Raw genomic sequence first — 24,026 nt, forward strand, 5'->3', positions numbered from 1 at the left:
CAAACACACATGCATATTATGCGTACACCCCCCCACACACACACACAGGAAAGTGCATCCACAAACACACTTGCACACATATTTATACACCACACACAGACACAGGAAAGTGTAGTCACAAACATAAATGCATACATATGTATACACTACCCAAACACACACACCTTCATCAAGTTTCTAGTGTTATGTTTTGTCACTTCTACCTCTCTCCAACTCTTGGTTTTTATTTCATTTTTCCCCCCTAGAATGTTTGAAAGCTGATCACTGGCATTACATCACTTCAACTATAAATACTTCAGGATGTATCTGCAAAAAATCAGAATTTTCAAATTCATGACATTATTTTCACAATCGCACATGGCCTTGATAATTCTCGTGAACATCTCTCACGCTCTCTCACACTCCATCCACAATCCTCCCTGCTCTCCTAGATAAGCCATGTACATTCTAGCAAGGCCTCGGAAGTTGCAATACTTTCTGGAATTTCTCCCTCTGGTTCCAATGCTTTATGTACTTACCCCGCACCTTCACCTCCCGGGAGACCACACATTCTCAGTCCTCTGTCACACCACTTTGCTGCATTTTCTGCCAAGAGCTCTCTCCTCCAGGGGCAGTGTTCTTGGCCTCTTTCTCCTCTACACCAGCGGCTGCTCTACCAACACCTGCCAATGTGTCGACAGGTGCCTTGGCTACAATCTCCTATGCTTATAGCCCACAGCCGAGGCAATCAAATGGGTCTGAAAGTGAAGTCCACACTATGAAGCCCAAGGTGCTCAAAGCCTTGCAACAAGTACAGCGAATAGGTTCCGAACCTCAAAAGAGGGCGGAAGTAGTGTCCGCAATGGACACCGAGGAAAGGATGGAGTTGGTTACTGAGCACAGACAGAAAGGAGGAGTTGCACTCCAAATGGTGGGTTCCTTATTGGTTTATACCCCATCTCTCCTCAAGGTGACCCCTTTCACTCTTCACTGTCCCACTTTCTCTTCACTGCCGCAGTCTCTCATGTGTAAGTCACCACCTCACTTGATAAAGACAGCAGAGCCACCTAACGGTTTTACATCCCCTCCCCAGAGTCTAGCTCTGAAGTCCAGGCTAGCCTCAAACTCTGCTTCTTCTGTCACAGCCTCCTGACGTGTTGGGCACACTGGCTTCTTCAGTCCTTTGTCCAGCAATCTACTATATGTGCCATGAAAGCTTGAGGTGACCCAGTAAGCTGCATCCCTTTTCTTCATCAAAGCTTTAAACCAACCAGACACAAGGTAGGATAAAATGATCAGCTGCTTGGAGGATGCAACTTAGGCTTGCAGCAACCGTGACCCTGGGGTTACAGGGCAGTGTCACAAGTAAGCCCTCATGAGCCACAGCCCTTCCCTCCTGAGGGACTCACATGAAAGGAGACAGCATGCAAGAGCAGATCAGGAGCAGAACTGGCGCTTCCTGTGAGAGACTGTCACCTAGTTCCTCTCCTAAAGTTGCTTTCCAGGGTGGAGCATACAAACGAAAGCCCAGTGGCACGTACACAGGCACAAAAGGCTACTAACTGGAAAGGTGGCTACCCTGCCCCCACCCTTTACCCCTGCCAACATCCCTGTGAAGTATGTTAATCTGGACTTTCAGAATATTTCTGAGTCTTCTGAGAGGCATTAGAAACATACCACATTAAGTCAATGTGTCTGGTTTGAATATCCTCCGTAACCTGAGCCCCCTGCTCTCTCCTGTAGGTCAGTTCCCCGGCCACCCCACTCTGTGTGGATGTTCTTATCACCTTCAGTTCTCAGTTGAAATACCCCTTCCTCACTGAAGGCTACTCTGGCATCCTAGATCACTAACATTTCTCTTTTTCTTGCCATTTTTAGCCCATAAAACACAGCTGCCAGCTGTCTAATTTGTTTCATATTAAGGTTCTTGATAATGTTCAAGGCAGAAGCTAGGAAAACACTTTGAACTAATTTTATGCCTTTGTTCTCTTCAGGCACAGGAGAGAAGTGAAACTAACAAGCTGGGCACTGATCAGTAAGCATATGAAGCTAGGACACCATGGGAGCCATTCTGAGTATGCTTGATGATGCCAGCACACTTCTGGCCAGCATAATACAGTCACTATCCCAGAGACTCAGCTTAATAAATGTGTTCTGCCAGAAGAGATTTTCTGATGCTAGTATCAAATAATACCTTTTTATAGTTATACTGGAGAACTTTCTTTATGGGCAAAGAGTGGGTATCTTATTTGTTATCCCTCATAAACCTAGAAAAAAGGCAGGTCACCTGCCTAGGCTCTAAGACAGACATGGTCAGATACGTTAACTGTTTGTGGTAGGCAGTAGTAGCCACAGTCAGTTCAGTCCTGGTCAGCTTCTCTCCTCTGACGTAAACTGACTAGGAGGTCACAAAGTCAACTTTTTAACCTAATAAGCAATCTCAAACATGAGCTTTATGTTAGTACATGCCACAGTGAACTTCCTGTTCTGGCTCTATAATTTAAAGAAAATGAACGTAAAAGAATCTCCCTTAGATTTTAAGACTAGCATTTTATCACCACATCTTTATATACTAAGAGAATCATAGATACACATGACTAGAAGGAATTCACTCTCTCAACTCCAGCTAAGGCAAAACCTGCCAAATGCTTCTTCAAGAGAACTCAAATTTTGTTCAGATATGGTGGCAATATGTTCATGGGGTGATATTAGGAGCTTCTGGGAAAAAGACTCAAAAGAGTTGCTGTCTCTGCCAGAGTTTCATATAAGATGAGTCTTAGGGCTGCTGTAGCCATGTGGTACCAATGAATGGAGAAAAGAGGCTTCATTAATATACCGAAAAGAACAGGGCAAACAGGTAAGAAGCCATGGGACCACCCCTCTCTGGAATTTTTGCTAAGAGTTGTTGCACATAGTGCCTGGCATTTGCCAAGTATTCAGTGACTGATGAGAAGGAAGAAAAATGTTAACGGCCTTACAATTACAAGCTCTGCCACACGCCACTGTTCGCTGGGTTTTGAAAACATTCTGATTTAAGATTTGCAAAGAGGATCGAGGCAAGAATTATGTTACCAAGTGGGAAAGTTGAGAGTAGAGCTCTAATCTCCAGAATTTCAATCTGGACCAAACTGTTTTATCTATAGTGGAGCAAGTAAGTCCTAAGCATGCTGAGAGTTGTGAGGCAGTGTGGTGGAGCAGACACATGTCCTCTCGGGGTCAGGCCCAGCTGGACCCCAGTCTCACCCACATGACTGCAGGTCAGGTCACATGTCCAAGTCTCTATTTCCCCATTCCCAGAATTAGGTCAATATCCCCATTATATTAAATTACTGTGAATATTAAATAAGACAATGAATGAACACTTTTTTTCCTTTTTCTTTTTGGTTTTTGGAGACAGGATCTCTCTGTGTAACAGCCCTAGCTGCCCCGAAACTCATTCTGTAGACCAGGGTGGCCTCGAACTCACAGAGATCTGCCTGCCTCTGGCCCCCAAGTGCGGGGGTGCCACCACCACCTGGCAAAATGAACACTTCTTAGCAAGAGGCTGGATACAAAATTAACTCTCACTAAATGGTAGCTCTTACTAAGAGTATTAATAACAAATTTTATTCAACTTCACACAGCTAAAGGTAAGAAGAAAAACAGAAGCCATTTCCATTTTAGAAAGAAAAATGTAGCTATTCTGTCCTGGTTTTATTTAAATTATTTCCTTTATTTTTGAGATTATAATATTATCATTTCCTTTTTCTTTCCTCCTTTCAAACCTCCCCATATGCCACTCCTTGCTCTCTTTAAAATTCATGGCTTTTTGTCATTAATGGTTACCTGTATATATGTATGTATCTATATACATACATATTCCTAAATACACAAACACAACCTACTCTGTTTAATATACTTGTGTGTGTGTTTTCAGGGCTAGTCGTGTCAGAAGCTACACCATAAGCTATGCCAACATTAATGCCATGAGCTGAGCAAGAACAATAGACACGCTAGAGTGGACATGGAGAACCTGGCCTACAGAAAGAAGCACAGACGACTAAGGAGAGCAGAGAGTGGAGACAGTCTCTCCCGAGGGAGGGCACACCACTCATCGTCTGCCTGACTGACCTATGCACTAACACAAGGACTTCAACCTCTTAAGGGCTAAGAGGATGGCTCAGCTGGGAAAGTGCTTGTCATGGAAGCATGAAGATCTGACTTCAGTCTCCAGTCCCAATGCAAAAGGCCAGGTGTGACAGCAGGTACCTGTCACCCCAGTTCTGGGAAGCTGGGACAGAAGGTTCCTGAGGCTTGCTAGCCAGTCAGTCTACCAGAATCAGCAAGAGCCAGGTTTAAGTAAGAAAACCTACCTCAAAAAGTAAGGTAGACAGTAATAGAGGAATCTGGCCTCCATGCATGCACGTGCGTGCACGTGCGCGTGCGCGCACACACACACACACACACACACACACACTTTAACTTTCCACATGCTCATATTTGGTCCAGTACAAAGTTTTCTACAATATGGTTCACATCTTTAAAGAAAGCAAATAACTATAATATACAACAGAGTAAAATGTGCTTGGGAGAAAAAACTGGGATCCTGAAGAAGGAAAAAAGCCGAAGTCTGAGGAACGGCGTGGCATTTGAGTTAGTCCTTGAGAGATGATGGGGGATTTATGGAGCATAAAGGGCAAGGAGAACCTCCTGTCAGAAAGACACAGCTGGGACAGAAGCAGGATCCAAAAAGCACATGGTACATTTGAAAATGGCAAAGAGTCACAGCAGAGAAAAGCACAAGTAATATGGTGGGTAAGATACCGGAATGCTTCGTAAAGTTCACACGACTTCACAAGTAATGGTGAGCTATGCATGGTTTCTTTCTTTCTTTTTTTCAATTTTATGTTTTTATTTTTATAATATGAACCTTTTGCCTGCAGGTATGTCTGTTTCGCATATGTGTGTGGAGGTCAGGGAGGGCATCCGATCTCCATGAACAGGAGCTACAGGCAGCTGTGAACCACTGTATGGGTGCTGGGAATCAAATCTGGATCCTCTGCAAGAGCAGCCAGTGCTCCTGACCTCTGAGCCATCTTTCTAGTCCTGTCTGTGTCGTTTCTATGAACACAGTAGCACACAATGATCTATGTTTTATAAAGATGACTCTGGCAGTTTGAAAACTTAATAGTCACAGCTTTTCCAGTCAAAAGAAAATAAAATGCATTAAGAGGACACCCACAAAGACCATCAAACACTCCATTTTTACAGGTCCCTTACATCAGGGTTAGGCACTAGAATGCGGGCAGTCAGTGAAGCACACTGGGAACTCCTATGGCTGCAGTAGCCAACATGGGATCATTAACCAGTGGAGACTGTATGACCATACACAATCAACTTCCTGTGACCTATTTTAGCAACTTCTTTGTACTGACTAATCTATTGGAAGGTGAATCACAAATTCAGCAAGAGACTGTGTCCTGGTGACCTCCCTTATTCCAACCCTGCATGAATATTTCCTTCTCTCCTGGCTTGGGGGCTTTTGAGAAACAGCATAATTGAAAAAGCAGTCATTTTTACAAGTTCCAAAAATTTGTCTTTTTTTTTTTTTTTTTTGAAAAATAGAAAAAAGAGAACTGAAGCAGCGGCACAAAGCTCAGGATGAAGGACCCGACTGCAGCGTCTGTCTGGCCACAAAGAAACCCCCGCTTGAGGCCTTCTCCTCAAGTCCTCAGAACAAGAAAACACTGCCTAGGAGCGGACTGGGTCACCAGAGCAGCACCTACAGAAACAAGAGCGCAGCTGACCACTGGCCTCGCGAAGCAGATGAAAATGGGAGCGCAGTCAGGGAGGAAAAGTGAGTTCCATTCTGCAGTTTGCTGAGTTTCAGGGCTCTACAGCGAATACAAAAGATTCCTTTAATTTTTCTATTTAAAAAGTTACCACTGCAGTTCATGCGGCAGTAGACTTACCAATTACACAGAAACTCACTTGTTCAAAAACTCTAACGTCCTTGTTTCTGTCGAGATCTTTAATTATTGATCTGAATATAGCAATTAGTTCCTGCACAAGTATGAGTCAGATCCGCTCAAACACACCCTAGAATGGAGCAGTTTTAGGCTGGGAAGGACTGCAGAGATAACTGAATCTGTCGCAGCAGGTGTGCAGAGAGACTAAGAGGGTTTTTATATGGTGGGTGAACCAGAAGTAGAGCTGGGGTCAGACTCCTGAGTCTTAGTTTATATTCTTTCTAGACAGTCTCGTCTTTATCTACCATGTGCCTTCACTTACAGGTGTGTGTGTGTGTGTGTGTGTGTGTGTGTGTGTGTGTGTGTGTGCATACAATCTATTATCCATATATAAAAACACATCACATCTTGCTGGGCGGTGGTGGCACAGCCTTTAATGGCAGCACTCAGGAGGCAGAGGCAGGCGGATCTCTGCAAGTTCAAGGCCAGTCTGGTCTACAGAGCAAGTTCCAGGACAGTCAGGGCTGTTTCACACAGAAACCCTGTCTCAAGGAAGAAAAAAAAACCTATCTAACAGCCACATGTTCAATGGATTTAAAGTGTGTTTGTTTGGATTTCATTCTGTGATGGCAGGACTCTACCTTCTTCATCCTCTGAGGAATTCCTCCTGAGTGCACTGTTCCTCAGGGAATAACAAGACAGTGACGCAGGACAGTGGAAGACATTAAGGACAGACACTCATCTATATTCCTTAAGAGCATGGCTTTATACAACTAAGATTAGTGCTTGGGCTGGAATAAATTTTTTTTTTCAGATTTTCTGGTTTTTCAAGACAGAGTTTCTCTGTATAGTAGCTCTGGCTGTCCTGGAACTCACTCTGTAGACCAGGCTGGCCTTAAACTCACTGAGATCTGCCTACCACTGCCTCCTGACTGCTGGAATTAAAGGTGTGGGCCACCATGCATGGCAGAAATCAGACATTCTTATGATGGATCAAAGTCCTCAGAGTGGCTAAGCTGCCTGGGTACTGTGGACAGCAGGATTAGGATGCTGGGCCTTAGGAAGCTCTGGGCTCCACCACATATTTGAAATCCTTTATAATAACTGCTGCCACTTTGCCTTTTTAGGTCTGTTTCTGTTTATCATTTTATGACCTACCCTTACATTTATTAGCCAGTCATTCTCAGATAATGCACACCATAATAACGACATTGGATTCAAGCCATACCCCATGGTTGGACCCCCTGAAGCATCCTCTCTCCACTAGTCCAGCCAACATTCCTTTTGAAAGAGTCAGCCCTGGCCTGCCTATGTCTGAGGCAATGCAGTCTCCAGAATGCACTCACAAGTATCTAAAGCCATGTGACAAGACCAGAAAGGTCAGCTCATACCTTACTGCCTCCCCCAGTGTCTGCTCTGCCACTGGGAACTCACCCTATGGGACAGCCGTGACCCCAGGAGATTGGCTGATTTCTGTGCCTCCAAATCCACGGGGTCAATTCATATCAGCTCTCTGCACAGACCAAGATGAGAACTGTATACTCCACAGAATGGATGATGAGCCTAGTCTAGAATGCCTTCCTACTCTTAGCCTAAGTATTAGAGGTCCCTGCTGGCCCCGGCACTTTACCTGGTAGGCAATAAAAACATAAAAATAAAAGCTTGTCTGAAAGAAAAGATGTGAGAAGCCTGCCATGCCTTTTGCCCAAGTTTGTCTATTCATGTTACAATGACCATGCAGTGGCTAAGATACGTCATTCTAAGCCTGCAAAGTTCATAAGCTATAATTTCCTTTTCAAACTCACTACTTCTATTTCATTATAAATTAGTATTCAAAATTTTAAAACTCAAGAACTAAAGAATAACAATCACAAGTCAGGAGTGGTGGTACACACCTTTAAACCCAGCACTCAGAGAGATCTCTCTAAGTTCAAGGCTAGTCTGCTCTAAAGAGAGAGAGAGAGAGTTCAGGATAGCCAGGGTTAAACAAAGAAACCCTGTCTTGAAAAGAAATAAGCAAAATAAAAAAGAGTAATGATCACGGTTTGTCAGATGCTAAGGGGAAAGATCAGAGCATTAAAGATGCCAAGAATGCCCAATTCTTGAATTTATAATCAGAACAAACTAGAAAAATAAAGTTGGAAATATGATAACCTCTTCATCTGGATCCTGTTGAGGACCTACAAATGACTAAGGTGACCTAATGACAAAATTCCATGTGAATTCTAACAGACAATCTACTAAGGCTATTTGCTAGTTGAAGAGTTTTCCTATTACATAAATGTAACAGAACAAATACAAAGTTATCAGGTCCTTCAGGCACAGGGGTCCCAGCGATGTGTTGTCTCCTAAGTCTCTAAATCAGTTGCCACATCCTTGCTTTACAATATCCCTTTCCTTCTGGTCCTACAGTCATAACCCCCCTAGCTGTTCTTGAAGATCTGTGAGCTTAGAACAGTGGTTCTCAACCAGTGAGTCACAACTCCATTGGAAGTCGCATCTCAGATATTTACACTAATTTATAACAGTAGCAAAATTACAATTATGAAGTAGCAAAGAAATAACTTCATGGTCAGGGATCAACACCACATGAGGAACTATATCGAAGATCCCAGCATTAGGAAGGCTGAGAACCACTGCTCTAGAAGGGAAGATGAGGAATGGCAAGTTGTGGATTTGACAGAAAAAGAGAGTCTTAAAGGGTGACTTTGTATTGTATGTGGAAATGTGGCATGTCATGGACAGAAACCTTGAATTCTCTTATCTACATTCAATCTGGTATCTTGTCTCAGATTATACTTACAAATTAACCTTACTTATTAAATTGTTAAATATATCATTTGACTACCAAACAGGTATGGCAGGTATAGAAGCTAACTTAAAAGCAGCGGTAAAGGGACTACAGAGATTCCTCAGTGGTTAAGAGCTCATTGCTTCAGTTCCCAGCATCCGCATGGTGCTCACAATGGGCTGCACGCCAGCTCCTGGAGATCCAGGGGACACTACACTCACACAGTGCTCATGCATATATGCAGGCAAAATATTCCTGCACATAAAACTTAAAGTTTTTTGAATTAGCAGTGGAGCATAAAGGATAATAAAGGCTAAGAGGTAGCTAAGCGTGTTCACCTAGCAAGCCAAAATTGAATTCCTGGCACTACTAAAAACCTAAACAAATAACAACAAAAAATATATAAATACATGCACATACACACAGAGAACCAGCCAGGGGCTGGAGAAGTGCGGAGGAAGCTGGTAGCAGAGCACTGGCCTAAATATATTAAAGGCCCCAGGTTCAGTTCAAAGTACTATAAAAGCATGAATGAACACACACACACACACACACACACACACACACACACACACACACACACACCGAGCTGAGGCGAAGCCATTTAAATTTAAGAGTTGAGTAAAGAATCATCAGTAATAAAATTTGGTAGTCATAAAGTTTTTCTTTATCTTGAAGGAAAATGCTGTGGTAAATGGAAAGATGGCTTCTTATGTCACTTAGGAGAATATATGTGACACACAGTCTGACACATAGATGCACACATCTGTGTATAAACTGGAGGAAAATGATAAGCCCTACACCATGAGACCCAACTGCCACTGGCTCTTCTCTACCCTCTCCACCACATTCCCATCTCCTTTCCCCCCAACCTACAGGGCTGGGTATTGAACCCATGGCCTTGTTTATGCTAGGCAAATGTTCTACAATTGGGTTATACCTGCTCTTTCTCACCCGTGTTCACTCTATGAGTCTGACTATAATCTCTGTAACTTCTTCCGAATCTCATTGTCCTTCAGTTCATGTTCCCCACGAGCTCTTTTGGAGCAGTCTAGCGCACTGTGCCTTCTGCTTCTTCCATCGTCTTAGAGACACTGACACTCACTTGTATGTGGAATAAGACAAACATTTCAGTTGGCCATTCTGTCTCTCATTCTGTCTCTCATTCTGTCTCTCATTCTATCTCTCATTCTGAGTAATTTCCCCAGACTTCACTGATGCCTGACCCCTTGAGTTGGGGCAGAGTCTCCACACACCTTAAAATGGGGTGAGGCTGATAAAGTCCAGGGTGTGACCTGGTAAACGTCTGATATGAATGAGCAGTACCACACAGTGCTCAGTATAAGAGTATTCTAACATAGACGATTAGGAAGAAAGACTTAACCAGAGTCGTAATTTCACTAACTACCTCCTCTGAAGACAAAAAGATAGCTGATCTGAAGCAAAGAACAAAATATTGGAGTGAGAAGCCAGGTGTGGCTACTGGAGAGTCGGCAGGTGTAAGGGAGACAGAGAAATGAGCAGCGTTCACTAAATCGGATATAAAACATACCTGTATTTCCTTGAGCATCTTCAATCTTACTGGGTGAATGCAACAGAAAAGATGGCCTGGCAAAGTGAGGGGCTTGAAGGGACAGCTGCTGCTGCTGCTGCAAAGGCATGGTGCTAAGGACTACCCGCCAGTCTACGTGGGTGACGTCGGACCTGGACCGAGCATGTCCTGGCTTGAAAGTCGTGGTCTCATCTAATAAGTCATTCACAGAGCGAGGTCTGTCCCTCCGACGCTGGCAGATGTTGAAAAAGTTGAAGGTTGATGCTTCTTTTTGTTCCATCCAGGAAAGGTTATCAGGGGCTGTCCCCCTCTGGACCATAAGCTGTTCTTTGGCAGGGAAGACATTTTGAGCTTTGGTTTCTAGGAGTCTGCTCTTACAGTGGTCCCAAATCATGGTCCCCTTGCCTAGGGAGGCAACATTTCTCAAAGCACCATTGTCTGTTATGTTACTGAGTACCTCACGCCCCACCAGTTCAGGGATTTCCTGAATCCCATAAACTTCTGCTTGCTGCACAGCCTTTTCCAGCTTACTATCGAAAGTACTAAAGAAGTCCTCGGTCACCTCTAAGGCAGGGCTGATGTCATCCACTTCCAAAGCTTCCATGACCCAGGGTCCAAGAGGTCTAAGTCTCCTAAACTGCTTCAGGAAAGGGTGTCATGAACATTCAGTCAACAGAGAGCAATGGTTCATCAATGCAGCTGTGGAAACAAGTGGCAATAACCTTCACCTGGCTGCCCGGAGAAAGCCAAGTACGGACATCTAGGAGGCTTATTCATGAGACAGCAGGGCAGTATTTACCAAAGTGGTGCAGCACCAATCCTTGATTTCCTGGAAGAACACAAACAAGAGAGGTTGGCACACAGTGTACTGTGCTCTGTAGCACACAGTCTGTCCAGTCACTTTCCCTATTTACAGCTTCTTCTATGGCAGCCATGCACACACAACTGTCTACTGTCAGGAACACGCACGACTCTCTACTTTGTATGAGAACTAAGCAGCGCAGGGTAGAGCTCCCTGATGATGGGAAACAAGGCCAACTGCTTCTATTCACACAGAGAGGCCTTTGAGAGCAGTTGTAAAGAGCAAAAGCCTCTCATCTGTTGAATGAAAATAGTAAGCAAAAGATACGAGGGAGTCTGTGACTGGCGGTCTAAAGTCATGACTGCTTTCCCAACACTGAACTTACGCACGGTCTACTGGGTGAGAAGGCACAGAAGAAGTGGAGAGGGAGGCTGTGTTTTGACTAAACCTGAATGTAAAATCACCAGCCTGTGCGTACCTGGATTAGAAAGCCTATAATGACTCTCGCCCTTAGAATTTTCCGATTTTTCCAGGAAAAAGTTTCCAGTGCCAAACTCCCTGGCTTCCAGACTGGCCTTAGAGTACAGGTCTAATCTGAGATTAAAGGTCAGGGGTTTATGAACCTATGACGGAATTGGAAGCTGGGAAAAAAAGTCTATGGCAAAATTATGGCCCAACTGGCAGGCTTTTAGTTTTTCTTTCCTCTGGATCTGAGGCACCAGACCTCATAGCTTGACCTGAGCAGAAAGAACGCTACATGAGAAGCGCTATCCCTCCGTGGTGGGTATAATTAGAGTAGACCTTGACTGTGATACCACCCACTACTGCAGACACAACCACATAGAGCTGTTTAAATTCAGCAGTCTAAGCTCCTCGGGCACACTGGCAGCACTTCACGTGCCCCGAAGTCACAAACAGATACCTGTATGTCTTTAGCAAAAGAATGAACAAAATTAGGAACATCTTTTTTTCCTCTGTACTGCTTATATGTAAGTAGGTAAAAACTATCAATACCATTATACATTGCTGAACAGGTAGAGAGATCTTTAAAAAAAAAAACTATGACGAATAAATTAATTTTTAGCTCTCAGGTCATTAAACAAGTATTTTTAAATCAATAGCACCAAACTATATTGCTTAGTATATGTACATTAAACTAGTATATATAAACTTCTATTTCTCTATATATTTAACAAGTTGACCTCAAATCCACTACAAAACTGGAAGTGATCCTGACCCCCAATTCCCCAGCCTCCAGCTCTGGGGTGTTAGGTGTTCCCTACCACCCTTGATTTTAGGTGATGCTGGAGATCAAACACGGGGATTCAAGTATGCCAGGCAAGCACTCTACCAACTGAACCCTAACCCAGACCCAAATCTTCCCTTTGGATATATCAGTGATAGACGGAGATCATGGGAACTGTGGCCAGCTTCCCTTATACAGCGGTGGTGACTATGAACTAGTCTCTTCCGTGTTGTCTTAGACCAAGGTTTGGGGCTAAAAACGGGGTTTAGGTTTGTTTGTCCTTCTGAGTCTCAAGTTAAGCCTCAGTCTCCTGAATTATATAACGAGTTTTAATAATTCTGAAATGTGATTTTTTTTCTAATTTCTTCTTGTATACCAGAGACTAAGAAAAATTACTATATTCAAATGAACATAAAGTACAAGATTCCCATTTACAGAAGAGATATCATCATATAGATCATTAAATTAATCTTCTAAGACAACCAGCATTCCTTTTTTTAACCTACCTACCATCAGATCCAGTGTGGAGGGGGTGTGCATGAGTGAGTATATGTGTGTGTGTGCATGCATGAGTGAGTGAGAGTGTGTGCATAAGTGAATGTGTGAGTGTGTGTATATGTGCGTGCATGAGTGAGTGTGTGTGTGTATGTGTGTGTGTGGAGGTGTTCATGTGCATGCATGTGTGCATTTTACTAAGGGACAAATCCAGGGCTTTACAAATACTGAAGATGTAATCTTCTTTATTTTATTTTATTTTATTATATTTTATTTTTGAGACAGGGTTTCTGTGTAGCTTTGGAGCCTGTCCTGGAACTAGTTCTTGTAGATCATGCTGGCCTCAAACTCACAGAGATCCGCCTGCCTCTACCTCCCAAGTGCTGGGCTTAAAGGCATGCGCCACCACTACCCAGGTTGAAGACGCAATCTTCAAACCATGCCTGTAGATGCTAGGGATCCAAACTCAGGTCCTCGTGCATGCATAGCACCCACCTACCAGCTCCTTTATGTGGGCTTTATGTTTGTATGTTTCGATGTTTTCTTCATTAGACTAGAGCCTCACCTTTTGAGGAGGAAGAACACAAAAGGAAGTACCACTTCCCTCACGTGGGAAGAATGTACCATCACCGGAGCCTACATGCCCGCATAAACCTCAATCGCCCTTTTCTTTAAGCATCTGCCACATTTCAATATCATCATTTAACTTCCCCACTGACTTCTCTCACGATCATTTTGCTAAAGCACATTAAGATTCTCTGTCTCTCTGTCTCTCTCACACACAGATACATATTGAGACTCCATCCCTCACTACACTGTCTGCTGTCAGAGTTAGAGAACTCTTACATAAACGCACGCTCTCACCACATCCTGGGTTTTCCTGTGCTGCAGTGACCAGCCAGTCTCACAAATCCCATTGTAAGCTCTGAGGACCCTGAAGGCCAGCCACAGTACCTTTACCCTCCCATACAATCACTACAGCAGCAGTTTTGGGGAATCCCTTTTCTCAACTTAACTTTTTGGGAATTGTATCTTTACTTATAGTCTACTATCTTTGAGTATACTTCACTGTCTATAATTGAAGATGTCTTAAAGGTTGCCTCATTGGGCTTCAAATTACCTATAATAATAATAGTAATAATAACAATAACAACAACAACAGCAACATACAGGTCAAAATATGAAGTGTTACTTCCTCTAACAAGTGAACTCCAGTGTGTGGGTGCAGAGTGGTGAGCTTCTGCACAAAGCTGGGAGTCGAAAGCTAATTAGAACTCTGTTCTAAATCTGGCTCAACCACACACTTGCTGGGGAGCCTGCGGCAAACCATTTAACCTCTAGGTGCCTTTCTCAGTTACCTGCAACCAATAAACTCTCTGGGATCAAATTGTTTTGCATGTAGATCATTCACTAGGTAGCTGATTCAGCATGCCTTTAACAATACAAACTGTCACACAATTATGGAGCTTCCACTGGATGGACCTCACCTCTGCATCAACTATGGGTTCCTGATCTCTCCCTGGAAAGACTCATAGGTCAACATAGGTAAAGTCTGGATCCAAAATCAATGACTTAATACTATTTTTCTTTCAAATGCAATGATTTATAGGACTTTATTTTTTATTTCTTAAAATTATTATTTATATATAAGTGAGTGTTTTGCCTGTATGTATATATGTCTGATACCACATGGATGTCTGATACTTAAGGAAGCCAGAAGAGGGTACTGGATCCCCTGGAACTGGAGTTACAGACAGTTGTAAGCTGCCATGTGGGTGCTGGGAATCAAAGCCCGGCCTCTGGAAGACCAGTACAGACTCTTAACAACTGAGACACCTCTCCAGCCCCAATTACAGAATATTCATTCTGTAAAAGGAAGTATTTTCCCATTTACTATAGGAAGAAAAATTGAGGTCCATTTGCCAATGTGATAATCAAGAGTTCAAACCAAAGAATCCCATACATGCATGTAACAGGATGGAGATCAGGATATTGCTTTTTTTCTTACAAGGAAACCTCCTGTAATTAATTAGGCAAGGCTAATTAACTGGCTGAATACAGCAGTTCTTCCATACAGAGGTGGAGGCAGGGATGAGGAATACCATAGGCTGGTGTACACAAAGATGGCTGCCTGATCGCCTGAGCTGGCTGACAAAGGTGATGACTTCCTCCAAGTTATTTGTCAGAATGGAATGAGTGCTGAAAGGATCTGGAAACACGCGGTTTCGAAAACTGCTGGAGCGGGAAGAAAAACTCACTGCCAGAGACACTTCAGTCACGTGCTTATGGCAATCTCTCTCAGTCAGTACTCAGGGCTCTCACATGCTCTCCACCTTGGCAAACTTGGAGCTCACAGGGAGTTTTCTGAGTTCCACAATGTGATGGAGCCAGCAGAAAACCTGACCAGCAAAGTGACCTTTCTGAAGCACAAACCACAATGCTCTCTATGATTCTCCAGCACAGAGACAGTGTGAATACGCTGATGATGGAGCACAACCACACCAACCACACAGAGACTGTGAATACGCTGATGATGGAGCACAGCCATGCCCACAGCAGCAGCACGATGCTCTCTATGGTTCTCCAGCATAGAGACAGTGTGAATACGCTGATGGAGCACAGGCACACCAACAGCAGCAGATCAGGGCACTCGGGGACATGCAGCTTGGAACTCTTGAGGAACCCCACTTTATAGGCTTGGAGTGAGCATGAAACGGCCTCATTGTATCCAGACTCCAAGAAAAGACCACCACTATGTCGTGAGATGAGCACTAGGGGTCATACAAAGTATTGGCAGAGTGACTAATGCTCAAAGAAATTCTGGTACATAATGATAGATATGACATGTTGCAACTCAGGGAAAGAAAATGAATAGTAAAGGGTGGTTTGCCCCATATTCAATTGGAATCAAGATTGTACAGTCAATTTCAGTACCAACGTCTCTGTGAATATATTCTCTAAGGGCAAATACCCATAAATATTTGTGAAGTGGAACTTAACAAGGAAGATGAAGGGAGAGGAGGAAAGGAGATGGGTCTGCTACTCATTCCTTTTGACTGACCCAAGGCACAAGCCATGGAACTTCTACAATCATACAGTGGCCTCCTCCTTACGTAGCTGCTACTGTTTTTCAAAGCCCACATCCTCCTAGATGGTATTAGTCAGTCCTTCATAGAAGCTTTGCCCAGACTTCCCTGGTGTGACTAATTCTTTTCTAATCTATTGTGTGTGGTACCTGTATATGAATCCACGCATGCTCTACAGTATGTGTACAGGTCAGAGGAAAACTTAAGGGAGTCAGTTCTCTTCTACCATGGGGTTCTGGAAATGAAGTTCAGGTCATCAGGCTTGGCAGCAAGTCCCTGTGCTCACTGAGGTGTCTCTCCAGCCTGTGTGGTTGACCTTGATTATCAACTTAATTGGATGTAGGAGACAGACCTCTTTCTCAGTCTAACAGCATTTACAGAGAGGTGGGAAGACAAACCTATAACGAGGACAGCATCATCCTATGTGCAGGGGTCCCAGAGAGAATTGAACAGAGATGGTGAAAGGAATTCCAGAATTCATCTCTATTTCCTGGATGAATGCAGTGTAACCCGGCTTTTCATGCTCCTGCTGATATGACATCCCCAACCATGATAGACTATACTACAAACGATGAACCAAAATAATCCTTCCTTCCTTTCCTGTGTTGCTTAATGGTATCTGATCACACATTGAGAAAATAATTAACGTACCTGGGCACTCTACTCTTCAACTTCCCTCTTATGTCTCCTGAGGCGGCTTCACTGACTGTAGCTACATAATAAATTTAAGTATGCTTGCAATTTCAAACATCTGCCTTCATTCTCAGACTCAGAACCTGACTTCTGGGCCCTAGGTATCCAGGTAAGTGTAAGAAATTTCTACGTGGCCTACTTCATGGCTAAACTAAACTCGTGTATCTTAACCACACTGAATCTTCATCTGTAATATTAGCTGAGTGTCCCCTATAAACCCTTTAGCCTTCTGTATCCTTGGCTCAGTCTCTTTCCCCAGTGTTCCCATTCTTCTGTATGCACCTCTTCTGCTCTGAACAAAATCACTACTGATTAAATTTTATGCTTTTTAAACTCTAAGTCTTTGTTGGCAACCATCAGTAAGCTACTCTCTGCCACTTCTACCCATTAAACTTCTATCAATTCTTCAAGCGCCGCTCGCCAGCCACACCTCTGCACATCTTCTTTGAGCCCTAAACGTATCTTTCTTTAAACTGCAACAGTATACCTCTGGTTCCTCTCTCACATCATGTGCTGATCTTATTTCCCGGTGACTCCGGATTTCAGCCCTCTCTAATGCCAGCACGGAGATGTCCCCTTTGACATACCTCCACCAATCAATCAAAAGTATTTTCATCTCTGCACTTGTTTAATATTTTCCACCTGCAAAATCTTGCAACGTTTGATGTCCCAAGATGTTTTTTTTTCAGATATCCAGCTAAATATAAGCATACAACACTTCAAATGTCAGACTACTCTTCTACCAAAAGCAGCAACATTATTATTCTCTACGTCAGCCACTGGACTAGATAGTCCATTTTCATAAAACCACCAGGATCCTAATGTGCCCAGCTCTTAGAAACAAAGCAGACAGGTGGACTTCAGTTCTGTAAATGTCTGAAGCTGCAGGTTTGATGTGTCCCTTCTTCCCTTGCTTCCACCGCAGGGAACAGTGATAAAGTATTAAGAAAATGAATTTCTCCAGCAGCCTCCTCCCGAGACTCCGGTGGAAAGCGACGACTTCCGCCCCAGGAGCCTCCGGTGCAGGACATAACCCTAGCTATGCAGAGGCAGAGGCAGAGGCAGAGGCAGAAAGGCAGAGAGGGGCAGAGAGGGGCAGAGAGGGGCAGAGAGGGGCAGAGAGGAGCAGAGAGGGGCAGAGAGGCAGAGGCAGAGGCAGGACGTCAGTGAGCTCAAGGCCTGCCTACACAGGTTCCGAGACCCTGACTCCAAATTAGAAGTAAAAGCTGAGCCAGTGATACAGTCCGGTTGTAGAGCTCTGCCTAGCATGCCCCAGGCCCTAGGTCCAATCCCCAGCCCCATCCATGTTGCTGGAGTCAGCCCCTAACTACAACAGGGAATAACTGCAAGGTGCACCTAGGGACAGACCACAGAGCAACAACAAACACAACAAAGAACCCCAAATGTGCATCATATCCCAGAAGGGTTAGGGAAGTGCCTTCAGACCTAAAGATTATCATCAGCTCATAGACCTATTTGGAATTTTCTGAACACAAATTGGGTTGGGGGTATTTCCAAATATAAGCTGCAATTTCTATCATTTTTTCTCACATAACACCTCAACATTCAGTTAACCTGTAGGGGAAATTACACGGTTTAATTGAAAATACTCATTTTCCACATGCACAGTTTAGACTATGGTTTATAAAAAGTGCTTGGTGAGCCTTTTAATAAATACTTACAGCGATCTCAACAGAGAGAGGTGGAAGGAGTAATGGGACTGTTTCACCATGATGAAAGAGACCAAAATGACTCATCTATTGTCAGCTGAAGGCCCCATGGGGAAGACAAAGAAGTTCTGAAATCCCTGTCTAATTAACAAATCCTGTGGGCCACCCAAGTTCAACCTTCCAAACCATCTTAAAGCTCTCAGGTGCCACAGTGGCAGAACCATAGCTAAGACTGCAGCCATGCCCAGAGCCGCCCAGCTCGCTCAGCGGGACAAGGAAGGCAATGAGCTCAGCTCAACAGTGGGCCCAGGAAGGCTCCTGTCCCAGCGCTGTTTTCCCAGTAGTGACATCAGAGAACAGCAGCCCGCTACGGCTAGCTCACAGCTGAGAAGAAGGGCAGATTATATATGTGTATTTTCCTGGAGGATCTAAAGCTATGATCAAGCACTCAAGCACTACTACAGATGTGGAGGCAGAAAACACAATCTACACTTGAAGGGCTGAACAACTAGGGGACACGGGACAAAATAAACGAGATGTATGAGAACACAAGAAAGTCAAATGACAATGATGTGTACACAGGGCTTCTTCCAGGAGTAAATGTTAGACCCTAAAAACCTGTAAGTCCCACCTGTCTAATGTCCAAAAAACCTCCTGGGATTCTGGGAAGTGGTGGTTCTTTGAAAATAACAGCAAAGCCTCATGGGACATATGAGCCCTGACGACACATGCCTGGGGTCGCTCAGCTGGAAAGTTTCCAGGAATGGCCCAGACCAAATTTCATCTTGTCAGTATTTAAAATTTTAATAAAAAGCTTGCTGAATTTGGCTAAAATGGTAGAACAGATTTTTCTCTGGCAATTATCAGGAATAATAGAAGCCAAAGACAAAAGAAACAAACACATAACACACCCACACATAAATAAACAAAAAATGGAATTTGAAAAGTTACCTAGCTACCAGCTTCGGGGAGCTTAGAAAGGATGATATGAGATGTACTTGTTTTTGTTTTTTCTTTCTGTTATATTTTAATATGATAAAAAGCGAGGCTGGGTCTTTGTTAATGTTTCCTCAGGAGTTCCAGACCAGTGACCAGGTCTATGCAAAAGGTGCCTCACATTGTCTGAAAGAACAGACACAGTCAATGGAGGCAGGCGGTGTCCACGAATTGCCTTTCTCCTTTTAGGACTTAATCTAAAACACTGACCTTGGCTACCAACAGCCTCTGAGCAGTTAGTCAGGAAGCGAACACAGCAGACAAGGGCAGACAAAACACCCTCTCAGACTTCAAAGATAAGAAAAGATAAGCACAAACAACAGAAAGACTCCAGCTCTGTACAATGTCAAGGCCAGAAAATCCTCCTCCTGTCATTTAGAGCGAGGAAAAGGTTTGAAATACTAAGAGCAGCAGGGGCTATCTTTTTGTCCTTCTAATTAGCCTTACGTTTCTTTTTTTTTAAGATTTATTTTTGTTTTTGTGTGTGTGTTCCATGTGGTTACATATATGTGTGCACAGGTACCCATGGGGGTCAGAGGCATCAGATCCTCTGCTATGTGAGCACAGGTACCCATGGGGTCAGAGGCATCAGATCCTCTGCTATGTGTGCACAGGTACCCATGGGGTCAGAGGCATCAGATCCTCTGCTATGTGTGCACAGGTACCCATGGGGTCAGAGGCATCAGATCCTCTGCTGTGTGTGCACAGGTACCCATGGGGTCAGAGGCATCAGATCCTCTGCTGTGTGTGCACAGGCACCCATGGGGTCAGAGGCATCAGATCCTCTGCTATGTGTGCACAGGTACCCATGGGGTCAGAGGCATCAGATCCTCTGCTATGTGTGCACAGGTACCCATGGGGTCAGAGGCATCAGATCCTCTGCTATGTGTGCACAGGTACCCATGGGGTCAGAGGCATCAGATCCTCTGCTGTGTGTGCACAGGCACCCATGGGGTCAGAGGCATCAGATCCTCTGCTGTGTGTGCACAGGCACCCATGGGGTCAGAGGCATCAGATCCTCTGCTGTGTGTGCACAGGTACCCATGGGGTCAGAGGCATCAGATCCTCTGCTGTGTGTGCACAGGTACCCATGGGGTCAGAGGCATCAGATCCTCTGCTATGTGAGCACAGGTACCCATGGGGTCAGAGGCATCAGATCCTCTGCTATATGAGCACAGGTACCCATGGGGTCAGAGGCATCAGATCCTCTGCTATGTGAGCACAGGTACCCATGGGGTCAGAGGCATCAGATTCTCTGCAGCTAGAGTTATAGTTGTGAGCTACCTGACATGGGTACTGGGACTTAAACTTGGGAGAGCAGTATCTGCTTCAAACCACTGAACCATCTCTCTAGCCCCTTAAATTAATTTTATTATGAACCATTACCATTAATGTGGAATGGGTTTTCCCAAAACAATTCTGCAGGGTGGGCAGGAGGGTCTGGATTTTAAAGCCAGCCTCTGCAGTATACATAGTAAGTCTGAAACCAGCCTACACTACACAAAACCTGATCACAACAAACAAACAAATAAAAAAATCCCAGTTATGCAATGTATAAATTCTAGGGATCTGACTGATTGATAGCCAATTGATTTGACCCGGTATCGCGATGACAAGTTTGCGAGAACTAACGTTTAAACACCTTCTTCAGGGAGTCCTGCCCACTGCTGGACTGAGCTCTTTACAGACATCTTGCGGAGGTCCCTTTCAGTATGGATAGACTTAGGCTAAAGGCAAAATTAAAGGTGGCTTAACAAATGTTTAAAAATAAAATACAGTTCTTATAATGCCTAAGACCAATGAAAAATAATAGATAGCTAATATTTACTTCTTTCTTATTAAGGGGCAGTCATTACAGTAAGGTCCTTATGAGTACTGAGTTGTAAATTTTCCCAACAAGTCATTTAGAAACTGATATCATTATTATTACCACTTGACAAGGAAGCAGAAACTTAAAGAGATGAAGTGGTCTTAGTATATGCCTGAGTAAAAGCAACACTAAATGCATGGTCCTATATGTAACCGAAAGCCAATTAATGACTCTAAAATAAGACTAACATTTCATGGAGCTTCAAATTTCAGTGTCAAACATCAGCAACTATAACTAATACTTTTTTATTGTTTTATTTGCTAATCCCATGGCCCAGGTAGTTACCTGATAACTGTCATCCTTTTACCCAGGGAAATAGTTGATACCTTATTTGCAAAAAAATAAATAAATAAAGTCTATAATCTTTGTGTCATTTAAATTCTCCAAGGGAATGGTATATGAGAAGTCTCTGAACAAACAGAATACAAAGTTGTTCTCTACTAAAGAGCTAAGTCTCAATTCTCAATGTGACCTTCGGACATATTACTTGGAATGTCTGTGAGGGAATACTAACTGTGACTTCACTTAAGTGTTTGATGTGTGATATTTCCTTTGTATTCTGACAAATAAAGCTTGCCTGAAGATCAGAGAGTCAAACAGCCACACTGATCAGCCTTACAGACCAGGCAGTGGTGACACACATCTTTAAATTAATCCCAGAAGCCACACTATTTGCCATAGAAACTGGGAGGCAGTGGTGGATGCCTTTAATCCTAGCACCAGAGAGGAATACAAAATGGGAGGAGACAGCTCTCAGTCAGTCTCACTGTGAGATTCCCGGAAGCAGTATCTCCATTTCGGACTGAGGTAGAGATAAGAATCAGTGGCTGGCTGTTTTGGCTGTTTCGCTTTTTTTCTTACCTTCAGGTTGAACCCCAATTTCTGTGCTACAGCCTGGAGGTCAGAGAGTGGAGCTAGCCACTAGTTAACCATAGAAGCTGGTCAATGGTGGCACACGACTTTAATCCCAACACTGGGAATTGGAGACAGGAAGTGATAAAGTGGGGTGTAGAAAGTAGAAAGTATCTCAGCTCCTTTTGGACCAAGGAATAAGACAGATAAGAAGCAACTGGCAGTTGCTCCTTCTTCTTTGATCTTCCACTTTCTTTTGTTTTGTTTTGTTTTGCTTTGCTTTGTTTTTCAAGACAGGGTTTCACTATAGCTATTGAGCCTGTCCTGGAACTAGCTCTTATAGACCAGGCTGGCCTCAAACTCACAAAGATCCACCTGCCTCTGCCTCCCGAGTGCTGGGATTAAAGGTGTGTGCCACGACCACCCAGCTCTTTCCTCAATATTTGACTCCTGGTTTTTATTGATTAAGATGAATTATATTAAAGATTCAAGTGCTTTTAGAAGTGTTTACACAGCCCTAACTGCCCTAGCCTCTTACTGTTTCCCTAAGAAAACATTTTCATTCAGCTAACAAATAGAAACAGTTGTAATAAAATTTGCTTAAAGGAACGCACAAAGGTTTCTGCTAAAAGAATTAAAAGAAATATTTTCAAACTGGATGCTACTACAGATAACTCAAGCATATTTTAACTATTAAAGCATGTTCAAATAAACAACCTCCTTTTAAAGCTAACTTAAAGTTACTTTTATGTATAAATAAAGTTCAAACAAAACAACAAAATTGGCTGATAACATTTAGTCTTATTTTAAATGAACTATAACTATGCCAATTTTAATACTTCCATTCACCAAAAACAAAACAAAAGGCCAGCCGCCACAGATGATCCTCCTCGAAGGGTACCTACGTGGACTACAAGATCTAGAGTTGCAGACTTGGGGCTCAGTTTTCTATGCACTGCAAACCAAATACCAGAATGCTATGCTTTATGAACCCCAAAGCAGGGTACAAGATGCCCCTGGGTATCTGCTACCAAGGAAAAGATTACCACATTCTTTCTGATCTTTACACCAGCTAGGGAAAGGGTGGTGATGGTGATCTGCTTTGGAAGCTCCGATAGAAAGCCTTAATCTACTCAAGTGTTCCTTCTGCAGAGTTAAGGGCAGCAGGGGCCTTGAAGTGGAGGGGTTCCATGGTGCATACACCGCACGCACCATTCAAAGAAGAGCCTTGCAGATTCAGATCAGTGTGACACTCAGCCTGCAGCAGGGAGCTTTCTGCAGTGACTGGAATCAACACAGAGACACAAAGCCAGACAACAGGCAAGAGAGTGAGAGATTCTGGAGCACTCATCCCTAGAGGAGATAGATGTCTTCATCAACTCCCACCCCCTACAGGTTCAGGGATCTGTGAAAGAGGAGACAGGAAAACTATAAGAGCCAGAGGTGGTGAAAGACTCCAAACAAAGAAAATTTTCAGACATAGCAGAACTGATGTACACATGACTCACAGACTGTGACAGGCACACGATAGGTACACAGGTTCAAATTAGACAAAAAAAAAATCCCAGCACAGAGACAGGGAAGTGGATACCAAGTCTCACCTCTAACCAAAAAGCTATGTGTAGTTGATGGCAGCTGGGAAAAGGGAAACCGGTTTTCTCCAGCAGAGTGTCACTGAGAATATCACCAACACTCGAGGGCCGGTACAGGCCTGGGAGAAGCTGGCTAATAAAATGACTCCATGTTTGTTATCTGTGCACTTTTTCTTTCGGTGTTTTTATCTTACTAGGTTTTCTTGTTTTCTGACTTATGGGTTTCTCAAAGAGAGGGAGAGAAGCATGAAGTTGGGTGGGTAGGGAGATAAGGAAGATCTGAGAGAGTAGGGAGAGAAAAGAATATGATCAAAAATATGCTGTATGCAAAGTTTTTTAAATGAAAACAAAAAGCAGGCTCTCCCCAGTGAGAACTATAACCAGGTCCTCTTTTGTTTTTTCAGCCCCTCTACGTGCAGGCAACATTTCCCTCCTTTCTGTCACCTAATTTCCT

General features: G+C 43.6%; 1 protein-coding gene across 3 annotated transcripts in view; it reads right to left on the reverse strand.

Annotated features, from left to right (window-relative positions):
* Positions 1–24,026, reverse strand: part of Plekhm3 (pleckstrin homology domain containing M3) — a 163,717-nt gene that overhangs the window by 131,347 nt on the left and 8,344 nt on the right. For all 3 annotated transcript variants that reach the window (XM_048458960.3, XM_048458959.3, XM_048458964.3), the window contains exon 2: positions 10,271–11,099. In XM_048458960.3, coding sequence (XP_048314917.1) covers positions 10,271–10,874 — 604 coding nt within the window. In that variant the 5' untranslated portion in view covers positions 10,875–11,099. The remainder of the gene's footprint in view (positions 1–10,270; positions 11,100–24,026) is intronic.

The sequence above is a fragment of the Myodes glareolus genome, chromosome 1 (assembly GCF_982192425.1).
Source record: "Myodes glareolus chromosome 1, mMyoGla1.1, whole genome shotgun sequence".
Taxonomy (NCBI): domain Eukaryota; kingdom Metazoa; phylum Chordata; class Mammalia; order Rodentia; family Cricetidae; genus Myodes; species Myodes glareolus.